The sequence below is a fragment of the Silurus aristotelis genome (assembly GCF_946808225.1).
Source record: "Silurus aristotelis genome assembly, chromosome: 8".
Lineage (NCBI taxonomy): Eukaryota > Metazoa > Chordata > Actinopteri > Siluriformes > Siluridae > Silurus > Silurus aristotelis.
The window spans coordinates 27,493,832-27,511,653 of NC_139581.1; the positions used below are offsets into that span (position 1 = coordinate 27,493,832).

A 17,822-nucleotide genomic window follows, 5' to 3' on the forward strand; every position below is an offset into this window, starting at 1 on the left:
TTGTATTTTTTGTGTTTTTTTGTGAAAAACTGGGGCCGTAGCCTTTATTAAATTTGTGAGAGGAGAGTGAAGGGGAGTGTTTGGTGACACTGCTTCTGCACTTAATCTCACATCTTTCCCCACTGGAACGGGGAAACGCACTCTGGACGACACGGGGAACAGCGAAGCCTGTGCGGAACAGAGAGTGACCCTCGCCGGCGAGGGGGGGCTGACCTCGCTGAAGGAGAACCTCTGTCTTTTGGACGGCGAACTTGGAGGGAAGAACAAGTGTCCGGAGGGCTGGTCGCCCATGAACGCGGAACGAAAACCCCCTGTGGCCGAGCATCAGGTCGGCCATCTTCGTTTAGGACCCTAAGGGGCGGGGTTGGGGGGTTTCCTCGCCGCGGCTGCGGCGAAGGATATCTTACCCCAGGGCTTAGCAGGCGGGGGAGGTGGCCCGCTCTGCTGAGCCGGTGGTTTCCCGCGAGGTCTGTAATTTCTGCCAGTGTAGTGGGGATGGCGTCCCACAGCAGAAGTGTTAGATGGCCGCACAGATGGTGTCTGATGCTGCGCCTGCTTCATAGAAAGACACAATTTAAACGTCTCGTCCTCCTTCTTTTTATCATCGCATCGTTGTTGCATCAGGGCCACAGCCGGGCCAAAAAGAGCTTGGCCGGGTTCAATCGGCGCTCCTGCGATGCGACGTTTCTCACTATCAGGGAGACCGGAAAGATTGAGCCACAGTGCACGTTCTCCGACCACCGATAAAGCCATAGAACGCCCGCTCGCTTGGACAGCCTGACGGGCATTACGGATAACAAGGTCATTGACCGAGACGACCTCCTTCCAGAGATGAGGCGATGGTGACCCTTTCTCCAGTTGTTGACCCAAATCAATCAGGAGTTCGGCCTGATACGCGGCCAACAGCGAGGAGACATTAAGAGCTCGTATAGCGAGAGCTGAGGCTTTGTACGATGCCTGATGAATCGATGCGGAGAAGCGATCCATTTTACCCGGAAGGACGGGCTTGAGTGGGGCGAGCAGCCCGCCCTGAGATGGGTTGAGGTGTCTGGCGATGGAAGGCTCGATAACCGGGGGATCGCCCATGCCGAGACTCGCCATATCCTTAACTTCCAACCCAGCAAGACCGTGTTTCAGGTCGAGCGGATCTCCCCAGCAATATCTCATGTGTTTAGCACATGCAGGGAGGACGGGAAGCAGCTGCTTTCTCGGCCCAGAAGGAGGTCCCAGAAGCTTGCCGTCATATACGTCCCTCTCCTGATCCGAAGCATTCAGGGGAGCCGCCATTCGATGCCGAGTCGCGCGGCAGCACGTTCACAAAGCTCCAGCAAAACCGATTGAGATGGGGCGGGGGGAGCCTGAGGGGCCACGGAGGACGGGATGGCGTCCTCGTCATCCGAGCCGTCGAGAAGGTCCGCCTCGATCTCATCCCCGGAACCTGTCGGTCCTTCGGGGAGACGGTTGTCGACCGGTAGTAAATCCTCGAACGGGGAAGGACACAAGTCGGCCCAGTCAGAGGAAATCGCACCGCGGGAGGCCCCCGGGTGCGCAGCGGCGTCGCCTTTTTCCCCGTCCGAGTCGGAGAGCTCAAAATCGACACACTGCGAAGCGGGCGTTTTGAGTCTGCGACGCAGGAGCTTTTTTGGGAGCGCCAGGCAATGGCTACAGTTCTCCGGGAGGTCAATAGCTCTTTGCGCATGCTTGAGACCCATGCAGACAACACAGAAGGGATGGGAATCCCTCGCGGCGATGAGTGCGCCGCACGCGGTCGGGCAAGCCCGCGATAGGTTGTCCACCGGAGTAGCCGGTGCCGCTTTAGAAAGCGCCATGAAGAAAAAGAAAAAAAGGAATGCAAGCGTAGATGGCTAGCGAAGCTAACCTGGCTGAGGACGGGCACGTCCGGCGGAGGCTGATCAGACGATATGTCCTCCTGAAGACGAAAAAAAAGTGCAGTCCAGAAAACCAGGAAGCTGTGAGGAAAAAATTGCAGAAGTCGCGAGAAGCGAATGTTAACTGAGGAGAGGTAGCGCGTGCAGGTGCCTTATGCACTCGGGTAAGGGGCGTTGCCTTACCTGCCATTGGCACGCGCTCCTGTCTGTCAAGCCAGACTTGGTGCAATTGGATGCTTCTGCAGAGGTCAGGTACGGATGCCCTTCCCATAGGTGGATCTCGAACACGAGATGATGAAAGAGAACCAGAGACACATAACGGCGCCAGAAACAATCAACTCTGGAAAACAGTCACTGATTATATTATTTCATATATAATACAAATACAGCAGCATACCGTATTTGGGATGTGTATTTTTTTACTATTATAAACAAGTATTCTGATGATAATATTTAAAGCAGGAAGATGAAATGGACGTGCGAGTGATTAGAAACTACGCATTGAGAACAAATTGTGGTCGCCCCAAGGGCATTGAAACAAAGAACAACTTAATAATGTCACCGTATTTAGAACAAAAACTGCAAGTTTTTGCAACCATTCAATTACTACGCAGTGCTTATTTAGGGTTTGCTCGTTTTCCTCTTTCCTGCTCGATCATATATTTATGACGCTGAAAATGCAAAAAACAATCTAAAGAAATAATCTTAAATAGTTAAACACAATCGTGTAAAAAAGAAAAATAACATGTTTTATGCATTAATATCTTGTGTTTTCTTTAGAGGTGACCAAAGGCCAAAGAAACGGGTCATTTGCAAACAATTTAACAATTTATTTAGCTAAATCTTTAAAATTAGATAAATATGTTGTTATAATGTAATGGTGCTTTCATAAAAAAAAAAAAAAAAAAAAAAAAAACGCTGATTTTAATTATTACAAACTGTTTCCTAAAAATAAAAAAGGACAAATGTCAGCATTCTCTTGTTTTCTGTTCCTTTTTTTGTCATGGTGGTGGTGAGGAGGGGGAGGGGGAGGAGGGCAGAGGAGGTTTTGCATGTATGTTCTTACGTTCAAATTATTAATTTAATGTAAGTTAAACTAGGATTAGGAATTGTTCTATTAACTATTTTGGCCTGGTTCATCTTAAAAGTATTAATATAAAGTAAAGTTACTATAATTTCCACTACATTTTCTTAGAGACAGGAGAGGAAACACTTTCTGTAATTCTCTTTTTCCACTTTGACTTTAAATCAATAGGAACTGTCTCTTTTCTTGCAAGAACAAAATTTGACAACAGAGCAGCAAAAATACCTTCATGTGTATTGATCAAAAAGGAAAAGATATACACAGGTTTAATTGAGTTGGTAGAGACAGACGCACATCAGTAGAGACGGATGCACATCGGTGAAAAACTTGAGCGCTTATCATTTGTATTACAGATCAGTAAAGACTAAGGCTAGTAAAATCTTTGCACTTTTTTTTTTTTTTTTTTTTATGTTCATGTCCATCTGTGAAATTCAGCTTTCATCCTTCTGAGAACTGCATGAAAAGTGCCTCGGACCGACTGTCGGTAAAACTGGGAACAAAGTGGATCTGCAGGATTTCGGAGAAGCCCTCTGATAGAGTCGGTGCCACAAATTTCTTCCTGCAGACAAACAATCATGCAGTTCATTTAGGTAAGAGGTTCACAATGCACTCCGATATCAAATCGAGCAGGACAGATATATAAACATGCAAACAAGCATCCCATTCAAATAAACAAGCAGCTTAGTGACCTGTAAAATCAGCAACTCCTTTTAAATAAGCTTTTTTTTTTTTTTTTATTCCATTGAAAGATACATTCTGAATGCACAATATATTATATATACAATTGCTTCACAACAAATTCCCAAAGAAAACCCCACAAATGTTTGAAATGATGGTGTTTACCAAATACACAGTGGCTCAAGTATTCATTACATTTCACTGGCGATAAATCGATTTAAAATAGGAAAATTGATTATATAAATGTTTTGGGAAAAAAAAAGTTTTTTTCAAATTTGAATGTAATGCAAAAAACAATCTAAAAAAATGATCTTAAATAGTTAAACACAATCGTGTAAAAAAGAAAAATAACATGTTTCATGCATTAATATCTTGTGTTTTCTTTAGAGGTGACCAAAGGCCAAAGAAACGAGTCATTTGCAAACAATGTAACAATTTATTTAGCTAAATCTTTAAAATGAGATAAATATGTTGTTATAATGTAATGATGCTTTCATAAAAAAAAAAAATGCTGATTTTAATTTTTACAAACTGTTTCCTAAAAATAAAAAAAAGACAAAAGTCAGCATTCTCTTGTTTTCTGTTGCTTTTTTTTTTGTCATTTTGGCATGGTGGTGGTGAGGAGGGGGAGGGGGAGGAGGGCAGAGGAGGTTTTGCATGTATGTTCTTACGTTCAAATTATTAATTTAATGTAAGTTAAACTAGGATTAGGAATTGTTCTATTAACTATTTTGGCTTGGTTCATCTGTAAAGGCCCACTTTACAGACATTCATTTCACGGAAACGAAAAAACATGTCCTCGAAGTGAAATTTATTACTTAATACAAAATATTGTATACAGTATTTTGATTATTTGTTTTAGTATAATTTATTGTTGATTTGCTTCCCGTGGGTTTACCACCTGCAGGAGGGACCGTAAGGGACGGTGCTGTGAGGATTGGGCAGCAGTCGAAGGCGGGGGCCTGCTTAGGCTGCTGCCCCCGCGACCCGAATTACAGGTAAGCGGGAGAAAATAAATGAATGAATGAATTGTTGATTTGATAGTATTTTATAGCTCTTACATCATTAGGAGATATGCGTAGTCAATAACAAACGAGTAACAACTTACGGACGGTCGTTCGGAACGTAACTCGTCCGTAAGGTGGGAAGCGTCTGTACGCGTGATTGCAACTTGTACATTTGGAAATGAACTGCATCGCTTTAAATTGCTTCCGTATTAATCTTTCAGGTAAATCAGGGTCCATGAGACCATCTTTATTCAGAATATGGATAAGGATTCAGAGAATCACTCACTTGTAGCTGTGGAAGACCATGTCATTGACATGAACGTGCTTGGTGGATGAAGGAACCATCTCTCGAAACTGAGAACGTAAACAAGCATAAAAAAAAAAAAAAAAAAAAGGAAAGTTGAATCTGTGTTCTTAATCGTAATAGTCATGATTTCTGATAGTAGATCTCCTCATGTAACTCCAGTGGAACAAATCTGATCTTTAATCACAGCATTTAGTTTTTGTATGAAAACCAAAAAAAAAAAGCCCTTAATCACAATTCAAGAAATGTAAATCAAAAGTTCTAAAGCATTCCAGATGTATTACTCTGTACGGCTTTAGTGTTTGCACTTTCATATTGGAAATGACTTGCTTAATTCTTCATCTAATTAGTTATACTTTGGGGGTCGGGTATCCTCCTATGTTTAGACTCATTACCTGGATACTGAAATCATGTATTAAACCCAGAACTCTCTCTGAAATCGCTCTACTCCTGGGAGGTGTCGAACCGAATCTTAATAGCCGATGAGACTAACAGGCTATTAAGCCCACCTCATGAATGACACATACAATGACTAGCGAAATGGAAACAAACTATTAATAAAGGCTTGAAGGCATTTTTGCCGGCAACTTCATTGTTTTTTTTTAGTTCGTTATATATATTTGCTCTTTTTGAAAAGATGAAACCTTCTACACTTTTGGCGCAAAAGTCTGGTATTTTTTGACATTTGACCTTCAACCTGTATATTTCCAAAATCGAATAGTTCATCTGTTGGTAATAACTCCATATAAATCCTGCCACCACTTAGTAATGGATACAGACATAGAATATTCCACAAAAATCTTGGAAATTTTTTCAATCATAAAATGTCGAACCCAAAAAAATATCTTTTGAGAATTTTTGGTTTTAGCTTTACAGTGAAAGTTTGCACAATATAAAATAATGTAACGTTATATAACTTCTGTTATTTTCTTATAATTGACATGTCTGTACATGCAGAGTATTAGACTTAGTAAATCGTGTGATGTGGAACATGCAGCAATACCGCATGATGGATACGCCCACCCTGTTATTGTGCTTAGCTTGTTCCAACGAAGTAGTAAAGTTAAAGCATCGGCAGGAAACTCCTGCACTCTTACTGATCTCCACATATCTGTAAAGGAAAGGGCAAAGCTGGTTATGTCCTGTTTTGCAACAAAGAAGAATAAGGCCACAGTGATATGTTTTGAATAACCTCTTTCGAGACTCGGGGTCTGGATTAGTGTTGTCCACTGCTACACTTCGGGCTTCTTTCAGGGCACGTTCACATGCGGAGACGCAGTTCTGCCATGACCCCAGTATGTCCTAGGAATAACCAAACAACCTTTAGACATTCCTATTATATCTATATCTATCTTTCCTGCTCTTTGTGGGGTTTTTTCGAAACAAATCTGGAGGCACTTGATTGTACAGGACGTCTTTTAAATGCGCTATAAGGAAATTTTGCATTCACTTGAAACCCAAACCTGTTCCAGCACGGTGATGCCCCTGTGCACAAAGTGAGCTCCTTGAAGATCTGGTTCACATGCTTTGGAGAGGAAGATGGTCGGCTATAGTTCGGGTGTTACTCAAGTTCATTTGCATGACAGGCAAGATAATACTTATGCCAATGCACACACACACATACACTGCCAAAAGTATTATCTTGCCTGTCTTCACATGCAAATGAACTTGAGTAGCACCCGAACTTAATCAATAGTGTTTAATATGATGTTGGCCTTTTGCAGCTGTAACAGCTTCAACTGTTACAGGGATTAATAGTGTGTTCATGGGAACTTCTTTACCATTCTTCCAGAGGTGCATTTGTGAGGTCAGACACTGATATTGGACGAGAAGACCTGGATTAATCAGTCTCCGCTCTAATTCATTCCAAAGGTGTTCTATTGGGTTGAGGTCAGGACTCTGTGCAGGCCAGTCAAGTTCTTCCACACCAAACTCGCTCATCCATGTCTTTATGGATGTTGCTTTGTGCACTGGTGCCCCACAAAGCTGGGAGCATGAAATTTTCACTGGAACTAAGGGGCAGAGCTCAACTTAAAAAAACAAGCCCACATCAAAATTCCCCACTCCACCAAACTTTACAATTGGCACAATGCATTCAGACCAGTACCGTTCTCCTGGCATAAATATATAGATTTTTATTTTTATTTTGCCCATACACATTAAGTGTGTTTAGGTTACATTAACTGTTGTCTACTCACCCTGTTCACGTACACATATCCCTTGGAAATAATGTGGGTTTGGAAGAAAGTCGATTTGCCAGCTGCAAAAGTGAAAACAAGGAAATGAAAGGAAAGATTTGGCAGGGTTACTCAATAAGGGAAACAGAACACTCATTAAAGAAAAAAGAAAAAAGAAAACACACTTACATCCAGGAAATCCAACAGCAACAATGATCTCCTGGCTAGTAGAAGTGAGCGCAGCATTAGGCGGGTCATACAGGCATGCCTTTGGGTCTAATCCTCTCTGAAGACCATAAATTATACAATGAATAAGTACATTAATGCATAGTGTCGATCATTCCCTAAATTCCTCTTTTTGAGAGTATTTGAACAGTTTTTAGCCCCCCCTCCATTATTCCTATTATGTTCAATCACACTGTTTAAAGTAGGTGACCTGGTGCCCTAATCACTATATACATTATTGACCCTTATGTTACAGGTGGTTTAAAAATGGTATGAAAAATCTGCAATGAAATAGCTTAAAGTAGCATCGACTATCAGTCCGAATCGACTCAGAGAAGAAGTCCATAGAGCTGTGGAATCTTCAGCATGCCTTTTGACAAACTCACATAAATTTGTTCATTTGATTTTTGTCTTCTCAAACCAGTGCAACCATGCCAGTTTATTTCAATACCATCCATAAACAATGGATTTAATGTTGCTCTGCAGATGCAACAACTAATCCAATTTCACATTTAGTCCCTATTTATTACCCTCGAATCCTATGGAAAGTGTCGTCTTGGAGCCACCAGGGCACTGGGAAAGTCAGGTACTAATTTTTCATTGCAAAACGTCTCCCTGCACATTATTATCATTGCCTACTCATAAGTAGTACTAATAAATATTATGGGTAGATTCACAGTTTCTTTCACTAAGATCCAACTGAACTAAAAATTTAGAAAGAACGAGGAAAATAAATGGAGAGGGAGGACATCTGCTCACCGGATCGAATGACGGCATGTTAAAGGGAGCGGCTTTCCATCCCAGGAAGAATTCCTCTGGAGTGTGAAACTCGAGACCGATGTTTAGAGCAAACTAGGCAAAAAAAAATAAAAAATAAAAATCACCAAAAATGTAATCCATCATGTTCTCAGGAAATAATTGTATATCTTTTAAACCAAGTAGCAAAAATTGTTACAGTGCTACTGTAAAGAAGTCATTGGTCCTAATTTGTTTAGGTTTTAAATTCTCACCAGTCTGTCACTACAAGAGAAGTCCTTCTTCTTTTTCCCTGGAGCCCAGTTTACAGGACGTCCGGCTGCATCTGTTTCCGGAAAGAACGGCATGAATAATTTGCAACTCAACAGTAAATGAATGGCCCAATTAGCAGCCCTTCGAGAAAGTTTGCCTAAATCTTTGTAAAAACTAAATAAAGAGGGATAAATAATTGAATAAAGTTTAGCTTGCAAGTGTTTTAATGAAAAAAAACAAAAACAAAAAAAACATGATACTGCATGTCGTCTATACACATGCAAGGTCTTGAAGCATAGCCCACCACTTCTATCCCTCATAATATCATCTTACTGTCAACAGTTTTTGGGGTACACTTTCATATATATATATATATATATATATTTTTTAAGTAAGACAAAAAATAAACTTTTTTTGTACAAGGATTAAAAAGCATGAAAGTCTATTCCTTAAGATCCGATATCACCACTCACCTCCAACATAGACGCACTGTGATTTGTCCACAGCTATTCCATCGTTTGCCTGATAAGCAAAGTAAAGATTATAATTTTTGTTGGCGAAAATCAATCATTTCACACAATAGGCCTTATTCAAAGTAACATTCAAACAAATGTCATGAAAAGTCTTTTTCCTTTTTAAAAACTTTTGTTGGCATATTTGTGCTGTATTTGGTGAAGCGTAATGTTTTAATAATCTAAAAATCTCGATTTGCAATTTATTACTAATAATTATTATAACTGACAATGATAGTGTAATATGAGCAGTCGTGCTGATCATCACATACTGTACTGGTGAGAATTACGGCAAAACGCTTCAGTGCTTTCTGAGAGATCTACTGCATGATAAAATGAAGCTTTTTCAAAGTTCTCCTGTTCTGATGCAGGTATTAAATCCCTAGAAGGCTTTTGGATCAACATTGCAAAAGATCCATGTTGAGTATGCGCGAGGGTTCAGTGGAAAGGAACTGGTCGTCTGCATTTAGGTGACTGGGGTGGCATCTGCATTTAGATTTATGGGAGGAACATGAATACATAGGCTTGGACATGGGCAGTCAAATGCATGGGTTCCATAACTGGTCCTCAGGTGTTTAAGGAAAAAAAAAAAAAAGCAGGACGTTGTCTTGTTGCACTCTAGGTAAGAATGGGTTCGCACCTCTATAGAGAGATTACAGAGAGTTGCAAATGGATAAACCTCTCGTTCCAAAGCCTGGTGCGCATTGAAGAGTTAATTGGTATTCATCTTCAGAGATTGTGAAAATCAACACTGTGTAAGAGAAAACAACAGTTTTTATTTTTGTAGAGAACCACAGGATCCCAATCCAGTTCGGATGTGCCGAATGCCTTGTCATCAGTGGTGGACAGTAACGAATTTAATGAATTTAGTGTTTTCATGTATCTGTACTTTACTGAAGTATTTCCCTGGTCGAGACTCAAAGTGTGCACCCACCGCCCGGAAAAGTTCCCTCACTCATACATTCAGAAAGAAGAGGCAGGGGATGGTGACGTCACCTCAGCTTTCAGGGTTTCCAGTGGGAGAACTGACAAGACCTGGAGTGATGTCATGTCAGTAAGGAGAACTGTATCCAAATTAAAATTATGGATGGCAAAAGAGGTCTAAACCCTCAAAAGCCCCCCCAAAAAAGAGAAAAAAGTGTTTGGGGAAAAAGATAGGTGTGTATGCAGCTAATCTAGTTATGAGGATAGTAAAGTCTTCTGCATTTAATGAAAGAGGCTAATAAATGTATATCACTTATGCTGTTGCCTGCTATGCTTTTATGCATAAAGCAACAATATTTCTTTTAGCTTGCATAAATATAATTTATAGTATGTTGTTTATCATAAAGTGTGTAGCAACAAAACAATTACAACCTCACCAGTCTAATTGGATTGTAGTTAAATTAGCACTTGTTGGCTTGGTTACCTTTAATTGAGGCAATGTCAAAGGCTTTCTGTGATTTCACTGAAAAGGTACTGAACTGAGCTCAGTAAGGAGAATCTCCAGTGCAGCTTAAAAGGCTCATTTAAAAGACGTATATTGTAAGACTATAGATGTTGTCTGTATTTTATAGCTACAATTAGCCAAGGAGTTGTATGGTTATATAAGCGTTCCATTGAAAAACAGTGATCTAAAATCGATGCTTGAGGCTTTACAATGATATATAGTTTGTCACGATTACTTACGCCCCTTTTCACTATATAGACTGTTAAACATTAACAACTGCAAACAATTTAAGCCATAAACTCATACACTTCAAGGCAAATCCGTTCATCCATCAGATTATTTCCTGACTAAGACCAGAATATACAAACTGTCTCACCTTCTCACACAAGTGTTCCCACATTCCTGTGACTGGCTTTCTGTATATACCGGGACCTGCTGCCACAAAAACCTGAAATACATCACACGTGTATAACATACACGCCATGCACATGACAGTTCTGTATTTGCCCAGATGTGGTTAAATGGCTATCAAATTCAACTATTTTATAAGTTCTTCACTAACCTGCACAGGCAATTCCAATGTCTGAAGAATGTCCTCTACTTTAGACTTGAACACTTCCGGTCTGAGCTTGCCTCGAGCAATACCCATTTGATTGGTAAAAAACACCACCTGCAAAGTGAGACAGAGATAGCAAACATTTGTTGCACATTTTATTTATGAATCAAAAAAAAAAAAACATAATCCATCAAACTGCAGAGATTTAAAAGAAAAATGACAACAACAGAAGTGTTTCCATATAATTTTTCATAACAAAACAGACTTACTTCCAGTCATCTGGGCTGGTGGGAAAGACTTTCCCTGACTTTGTAGTAATAATGCAGCCGTCAATATCGAACCCTGCTATCTAAATGAGAAAGAAAGTGATGCTTTATTATAAATTTAACATCAACGCGGTCATTTCACAATCACAACTGATCACTTCCACTTTTTCAGTAGTGTACTTTCTCCTTCTCTGCGTATTCGTTTAATTAGCAGTTAGGGTGAGCCATAAATGCTAATTCTGCATTCATGCTAAAGTGGTAACCACTTCCTAGTTAGCGGCTAGCGCTATTGATTTTCATTTATGCCCAAACAAAACCAGGTGCAGAGTGAGTAGCCACAGTGACACTGCGATTTTTTTCAAAAATATATACCCCTGACATTGTTGTTCATGTTTTCAAGTTTAATAATTGTTAAAAAATACACTTTGTGTCTAGACCAAAGAAAGTCGGTCAACTTCCTGCCTGAATGCTGACTCGTCACAGTCCTGTATAAGACCGATGACTGTGGGTTTTCTTTCGATTTTTTTTTTGTTTTTTATTTGGGGATCTTAACACAATCATTCCAAATGTTCTTCTCAATTGTTAAGGGCTTAGCTGGAGTCCACAATGAGGATGTGGATGTGTGTGTGTTTGTGTGCGTGTATGTTAATGGTATTTCAGGATGCTCCAAGATGTAATGCAGCCCCGTGTTTACAGCATCTTCCATAGAAAGGTTTGATCTGTAAGCAAACTTGACCATGTTCGGATTCATTCCAAAATCAAATTGGTCTTACGATCCTTTAACCACTTGTTGGAAAGATACTCTGAGATAAACAGTCTGGTGGACTCAAAACATGAAACAATAGGTTACTTTCGTAACCCCGGTTCTCTGAAACATCGAGTGGAGAGATCCACCTATGGGAAGGGCATCCGTACCTGACCTCTGCAGAAGCATCCAATTGCACCAAGTCTGGCTTGACAGACAGGAGCGCGTGCCAATGGCAGGTAAGGCAACGCCCCTTACCCGAGTGCATAAGGCACCTGCACGCGCTACCTCTCCTCAGTGAGCATATTCGCTTCTCGTGCAGCAAGCGGGGCAAACTTGGTGGATCTCTCCACTCGATGTTTCAGAGAACCGGGGTTACGAAAGTAACCTATTGTTCTCTTTCATCATCTCGTGTTCGAGATCCACCTATGGGAGATATAGACAACTCCCCGGTTGCCCAATACACTCATAGCGAGGCCCTGTAAGCCAGAGGACGGCCAAACGGGTGGTGCACAGCACGTCCCAAAGCATAATAATTAACATAACTAGGCCGGGCAGACGGGGTTGAAAGGAGTGCAGGCCTAGTAGCATGTGGCTACGAAGAGCCCACACTTAAGACTGCATGAGCTACCGGGGTTCGGGTAACATCGAGCCGGTAGTACCTAACAAAGGTGTGCGGAGAGGACCAGCTCGCAGCGGCACAAATGTCCTGCAAGGGAACTCCCCTGAACAGAGCCCAAGAAGTAGCCACGCCTCTAGTAGAGTGCGCTCTAAGGCCACCTGGGGGCTGCATGCCCCTAGATTCATACGCTAAGGAGATGGCTTCTACCAGCCAGCGAGAGAGAGACGTTGCTTAGAGATGGGATTCCCCGTGTTCGGCGGGGCCCAAGAGATGAAGAGCTGGTCGCTCTTTCGAAAAGAGTTTGTCCTGTCCATGTAAACCCGTAGGGCAAGCACAGGGCACAAAGCATTCAGCCTCTGGTCCTCCGCAGAGGAAAAAGGGGGAGGATGAAAGGCAGAGAGCTCAATCACCTCACCAGAGAAAGCTGGGAAGCATTTAGGCATGAAGGCCGGGTTAGGCCTAAGCAAAACCTTATCTCCATTGAACGAGAATTTGGTGCACGAGGAATGAACCGAGAGCGCATGCAAATCACTGACACGTTTGGCGGAAGCCAAAGCCAGAAGCAGAGCCGTCTTGAAGGACAGAAGCCTGAGGGAGATTTTCCCCAGGGGCTCAAAAGGTTGTCGGGCCAGCACCCCCAGCACCATGGATAGATCCCAATCTGGGACTACACTTTTGGTGATCGGGATGGAGCGGCACGCGCCCTTCATGAATCTACGGATAAGGGGGTGCTGACCCACCGTAGTGTCGCCGAACCCGACGTGACACGCAGCGATAGCCGCTAAATAGACCTTAAAAGGTCCTGCAAAAAACCCAGAATGTCAGAAACTGAGCACAGATATGAGACGAGCTGGTGTTTCTCGCACCACTCCTCAAACACACGCCACTTGCAATCATAGAGAGAACGTGTGGAAGAGGCCCTGGCGTTCTGAATCGTGGCGATAACACGTGGGGAAAGCCCCAACGTGTTTAAATTCGCCCTCTCACGGGCCAGGCCCAGAGAGCCACCCTGTCTGGGTGAGGATGATAGATTTCCCCGTTCGCTTGGGCCAGGAGGTCTGTGCGTAAGGGGAGGGGCCAAGGCTCTGCATATAAAAGAGGAATTATCTCCGCAAGCCAAGGTGCCTTGGGCCACCTGGGAGCTATGAGGATCAGAGACAAACCCTGCACCGCGACCCTGGCCAAGGTCGGGGTTATCAGGCAGAGAGGAGGGAAAGCGTAGAGCAGCGCGCTGGGCCACGGGTGAGCCAGCGCGTCTACGCCGAGGGGTTCGTCCTCGTCCCGAAGCGAGAAGAACATAGGACAGTGGGCGTTTTCGCGCGAGGCGATGAGATCGACGGTAGCCTGGCCGAACCTCTCCCATAGCAACCTCACTATCTGAGGGTGGAGCCGCCATTCTCCGTAGAGTGGGTTTCCTCTCAACAGAAGGTCTGCGCCCCTGTTCAAAATGCCCGGGACGTGAGTCGCCCGTAACGACAGAAAATGCCGTGCGCTCCAAACCAGCAACCTGTGAGCTAGAGCATGAAGCTTGGAGGAGCGCATGCCGCCTTGACGGTTGATATGTGCCACAGCTGTCGTATTGTCGCAGCGCACCAGCACATGATGTCCCTGCAGGCGAGGCAAAAAATGGTTTAGAGCTTTTAACACAGTGAGGAGCTCCAAATAATTTATATGGGCTGAATGAAGTGAGTTCGGCCATACACCGTTCACTGATCTGCCCTCCTGTGTGGCTCCCCACCCCGTTAAGGAGGGATCTGTCGTTACCACTTTCCGCAGCATGATCGACCCCGAGAGGGGTTCCATGCGCGTCACCGTGACATAGCGGCAAAGATCGCGCAACGGGCTGAGATGCAGGGACAAAACCCACTTCATAAAAGCCCTCATTCTCAGAAGACCTAGAGGCAACGCATGGACAGCCGAAGCCATAAGACCCTGTAATCTGAGGCATGTGCGATACTGTATGTGCGCTCCTTCCCTGAACCGTGCGAGACAGTTCATGAATGAAGAGATGCGCTTCTGTGACAGGCGCATGCGCATCGTAACGGAATTCAGCTCCAGCCCCAGGAATATGACCTCCTGAGCGGGAGTGAAGTTGCTCTTGTTCACATTGACTCTGAAACCGAGCGCAGCGATGTGAGAGAGCACACGGGCAGTGTTTTGAATCACTTTCTCTCTCGAATCAGCTATAATAAGCCAATCGTCTATGTATGTGAGGATTCTGATACCCGCTGATCTCAAAGGCGCAAATCCCGCCTCCACACACAGACAGAACGTCCTCGGACTCAGCGCGAGCCCGAACGGAAGGACCGTGAATTCGTAACACACGCCTTGGTAGGCGAAACGAAGGAATTTCATGTGCAGAGGATAGATGCTTATGTGGAAAAAAGCATCGCTCAGATCGATCGAGCTAAACCAATCGTTCTGCTTTATTAAACGTATGAGCGGGCCGTGTGATAACATTCTGAAATTGTATTTCCTTAAATGTTTGTTCAACACTCTGAGATCCAGAATAGGACGGAGCGAACCGTCTTTTTTCGGGACCAGGAAATAATGAGAGTAAAAACCCTGATCGCTTAGATACAACTCGAATCGCTCTCTTCTCGAGAAGAGATGAGATTTCGTCTTTCAGAATGTGAGCGGAGCTCTCGTCCGTATGGGACCATACCACTCCGTTGAACCGCGGGGGTGTTTTGGCAAACTGAAGTCTGTAACCCCTCGTGACTGTGTGAATCACCCAATCGGGTGCTGAGACAGCCAGCCAGCCTGTCACGTGACTCCCGAGCGTCCCTAAACAGCCCGGCAAAATGCCGAGAGCCGATCCGGCCGGAATTAATTAATGGTGCAATGGCGTCATCTAGTGGCCAAACTAGAGACGACATGCGGGGATCTGGGGAAAAATTCTCTCCCAGAGACGAATTCATAGGATTCGTCAGAGTTATTGATATTTTTTGTATTTTTTGTGTTTTTTTGTGAAAAACTGGGGCCGTAGCCTTTATTAAATTTGTGAGAGGAGAGTGAAGGGGAGTGTTTGGTGACACTGCTTCTGCACTTAATCTCACATCTTTCCCCACTGGAACGGGGAAACGCACTCTGGACGACACGGGGAACAGTGAAGCCTGTGCGGAACAGAGAGTGACCATCGCCGGCGAGGGGGGGCTGACCTCGCTGAAGGAGAACCTCTGTCTTTTGGACGGCGAACTTGGAGGGAAGAACAAGTGTCCGGAGGGCTGGTCACCCATGAACGCGGAACGAAAACCCCCTGTGGCCGAGCATCAGGTCGGCCATCTTCGTTTAGGACCCTAAGGGGCGGGGTTGGGGGGTTTCCTCGCCGCGGCTGCGGCGAAGGACATCTTACCCCAGGGCTTAGCAGGCGGGGGAGGTGGCCCGCTCTGCTGAGCCGGTGGTTTCCCGCGAGGTCTGTAATTTCTGCCAGTGTAGTGGGGATGGCGTCCCACAGCAGAAGTGTTAGATGGCCGCACAGATGGTGTCTGATGCTGCGCCTGCTTCATAGAAAGACACAATTTAAACGTCTCGTCCTCCTTCTTTTTATCATCGCATCGTTGTTGCATCAGGGCCACAGCCGGGCCAAAAAGAGCTTGGCCGGGTTCAATCGGCGCTCCTGCGATGCGACGTTTCTCACTATCAGGGAGACCGGAAAGATTGAGCCACAGTGCACGTTCTCCGACCACCGATAAAGCCATAGAACGCCCGCTCGCTTGGACAGCCTGACGGGCATTACGGATAACAAGGTCATTGACCGAGACGACCTCCTTCCAGAGATGAGGCGATGGTGACCCTTTCTCCAGTTGTTGACCCAAATCAATCAGGAGTTCGGCCTGATACGCGGCCAACAGCGAGGAGACATTAAGAGCTCGTATAGCGAGAGCTGAGGCTTTGTACGATGCCTGATGAATCGATGCGGAGAAGCGATCCATTTTACCCGGGAGGACGGGCTTGAGTGGGGCGAGCAGCCCGCCCTGAGATGGGTTGAGGTGTCTGGCGATGGAAGGCTCGATAACCGGGGGATCGCCCATGCCGAGACTCGCCATATCCTTAACTTCCAACCCAGCAAGACCGTGTTTCAGGTCGAGCGGATCTCCCCAGCAATATCTCGTGTTTAGCACATGCAGGGAGGACGGGAAGCAGCTGCTTTCTCGGGCCAGAAGGAGGTCCCAGAAGCTTGCCGTCATATACGTCCCTCTCCTGATCCGAAGCATTCAGGAGAGCCGGCCATTCGATGCCGAGTCGCGCGGCAGCACGTTCACAAAGCTCCAGCAAAACCGATTGAGATGGGGCGGGGGGAGCCTGAGGGGCCACGGAGGACGGGATGGCGTCCTCGTCATCCGAGCCGTCGAGAAGGTCCGCCTCGATCTCATCCCCGGAACCTGTCGGTCCTTCGGGGAGACGGTTGTCGACCGGTAGTAAATCCTCGAACGGGGAAGGACACAAGTCGGCCCAGTCAGAGGAAATCGCACCGCGGGAGGCCCCCGGGTGCGCAGCGGCGTCGCCTTTTTCCCCGTCCGAGTCGGAGAGCTCAAAATCGACACACTGCGAAGCGGGCGTTTTGAGTCTGCGACGCAGGAGCTTTTTTGGGAGCGCCAGGCAATGGCTACAGTTCTCCGGGAGGTCAATAGCTCTTTGCGCATGCTTGAGACCCATGCAGACAACACAGAAGGGATGGGAATCCCTCGCGGCGATGAGTGCGCCGCACGCGGTCGGGCAAGCCCGCGATAGGTTGTCCACCGGAGTAGCCGGTGCCGCTTTAGAAAGCGCCATGAAGAAAAAGAAAAAAAGGAATGCAAGCGTAGATGGCTAGCGAAGCTAACCTGGCTGAGGACGGGCACGTCCGGCGGAGGCTGATCAGACGATATGTCCTCCTGAAGACGAAAAAAAAGTGCAGTCCAGAAAACCAGGAAGCTGTGAGGAAAAAATTGCAGAAGTCGCGAGAAGCGAATGTTAACTGAGGAGAGGTAGCGCGTGCAGGTGCCTTATGCACTCGGGTAAGGGGCGTTGCCTTACCTGCCATTGGCACGCGCTCCTGTCTGTCAAGCCAGACTTGGTGCAATTGGATGCTTCTGCAGAGGTCAGGTACGGATGCCCTTCCCATAGGTGGATCTCGAACACGAGATGATGAAAGAGAACCAGAGACACATAACGGCGCCAGAAACAATCAACTCTGGAAAACAGTCACTGATTATATTATTTCAGATATAATACAAATACAGCAGCATACCGTATTTGGGATGTGTATTTTTTTACTATTATAAACAAGTATTCTGATGATAATATTTAAAGCAGGAAGATGAAATGGACGTGCGAG

General features: G+C 44.9%; 1 protein-coding gene across 1 annotated transcript; it reads right to left on the minus strand.

Moving 5' to 3' along the window:
- Positions 1 to 3,185: 3,185 nt before the first annotated feature.
- LOC310730024 (bifunctional polynucleotide phosphatase/kinase-like) lies at positions 3,186 to 11,874 on the minus strand (the record flags this gene model as incomplete). Its single annotated transcript, XM_083548766.1, has 12 exons — positions 3,186 to 3,532; positions 4,945 to 5,012; positions 5,986 to 6,073; positions 6,155 to 6,264; positions 7,161 to 7,222; positions 7,329 to 7,425; positions 8,124 to 8,216; positions 8,375 to 8,445; positions 8,846 to 8,894; positions 10,690 to 10,761; positions 10,876 to 10,983; positions 11,830 to 11,874. 12 exons carry the CDS (start codon positions 11,872 to 11,874, stop codon positions 3,412 to 3,414), a joined length of 984 nt encoding a protein of 327 aa, XP_083404892.1. The 3' UTR covers positions 3,186 to 3,411.
- Between the last annotated feature and the right edge of the window lie 5,948 nt (positions 11,875 to 17,822).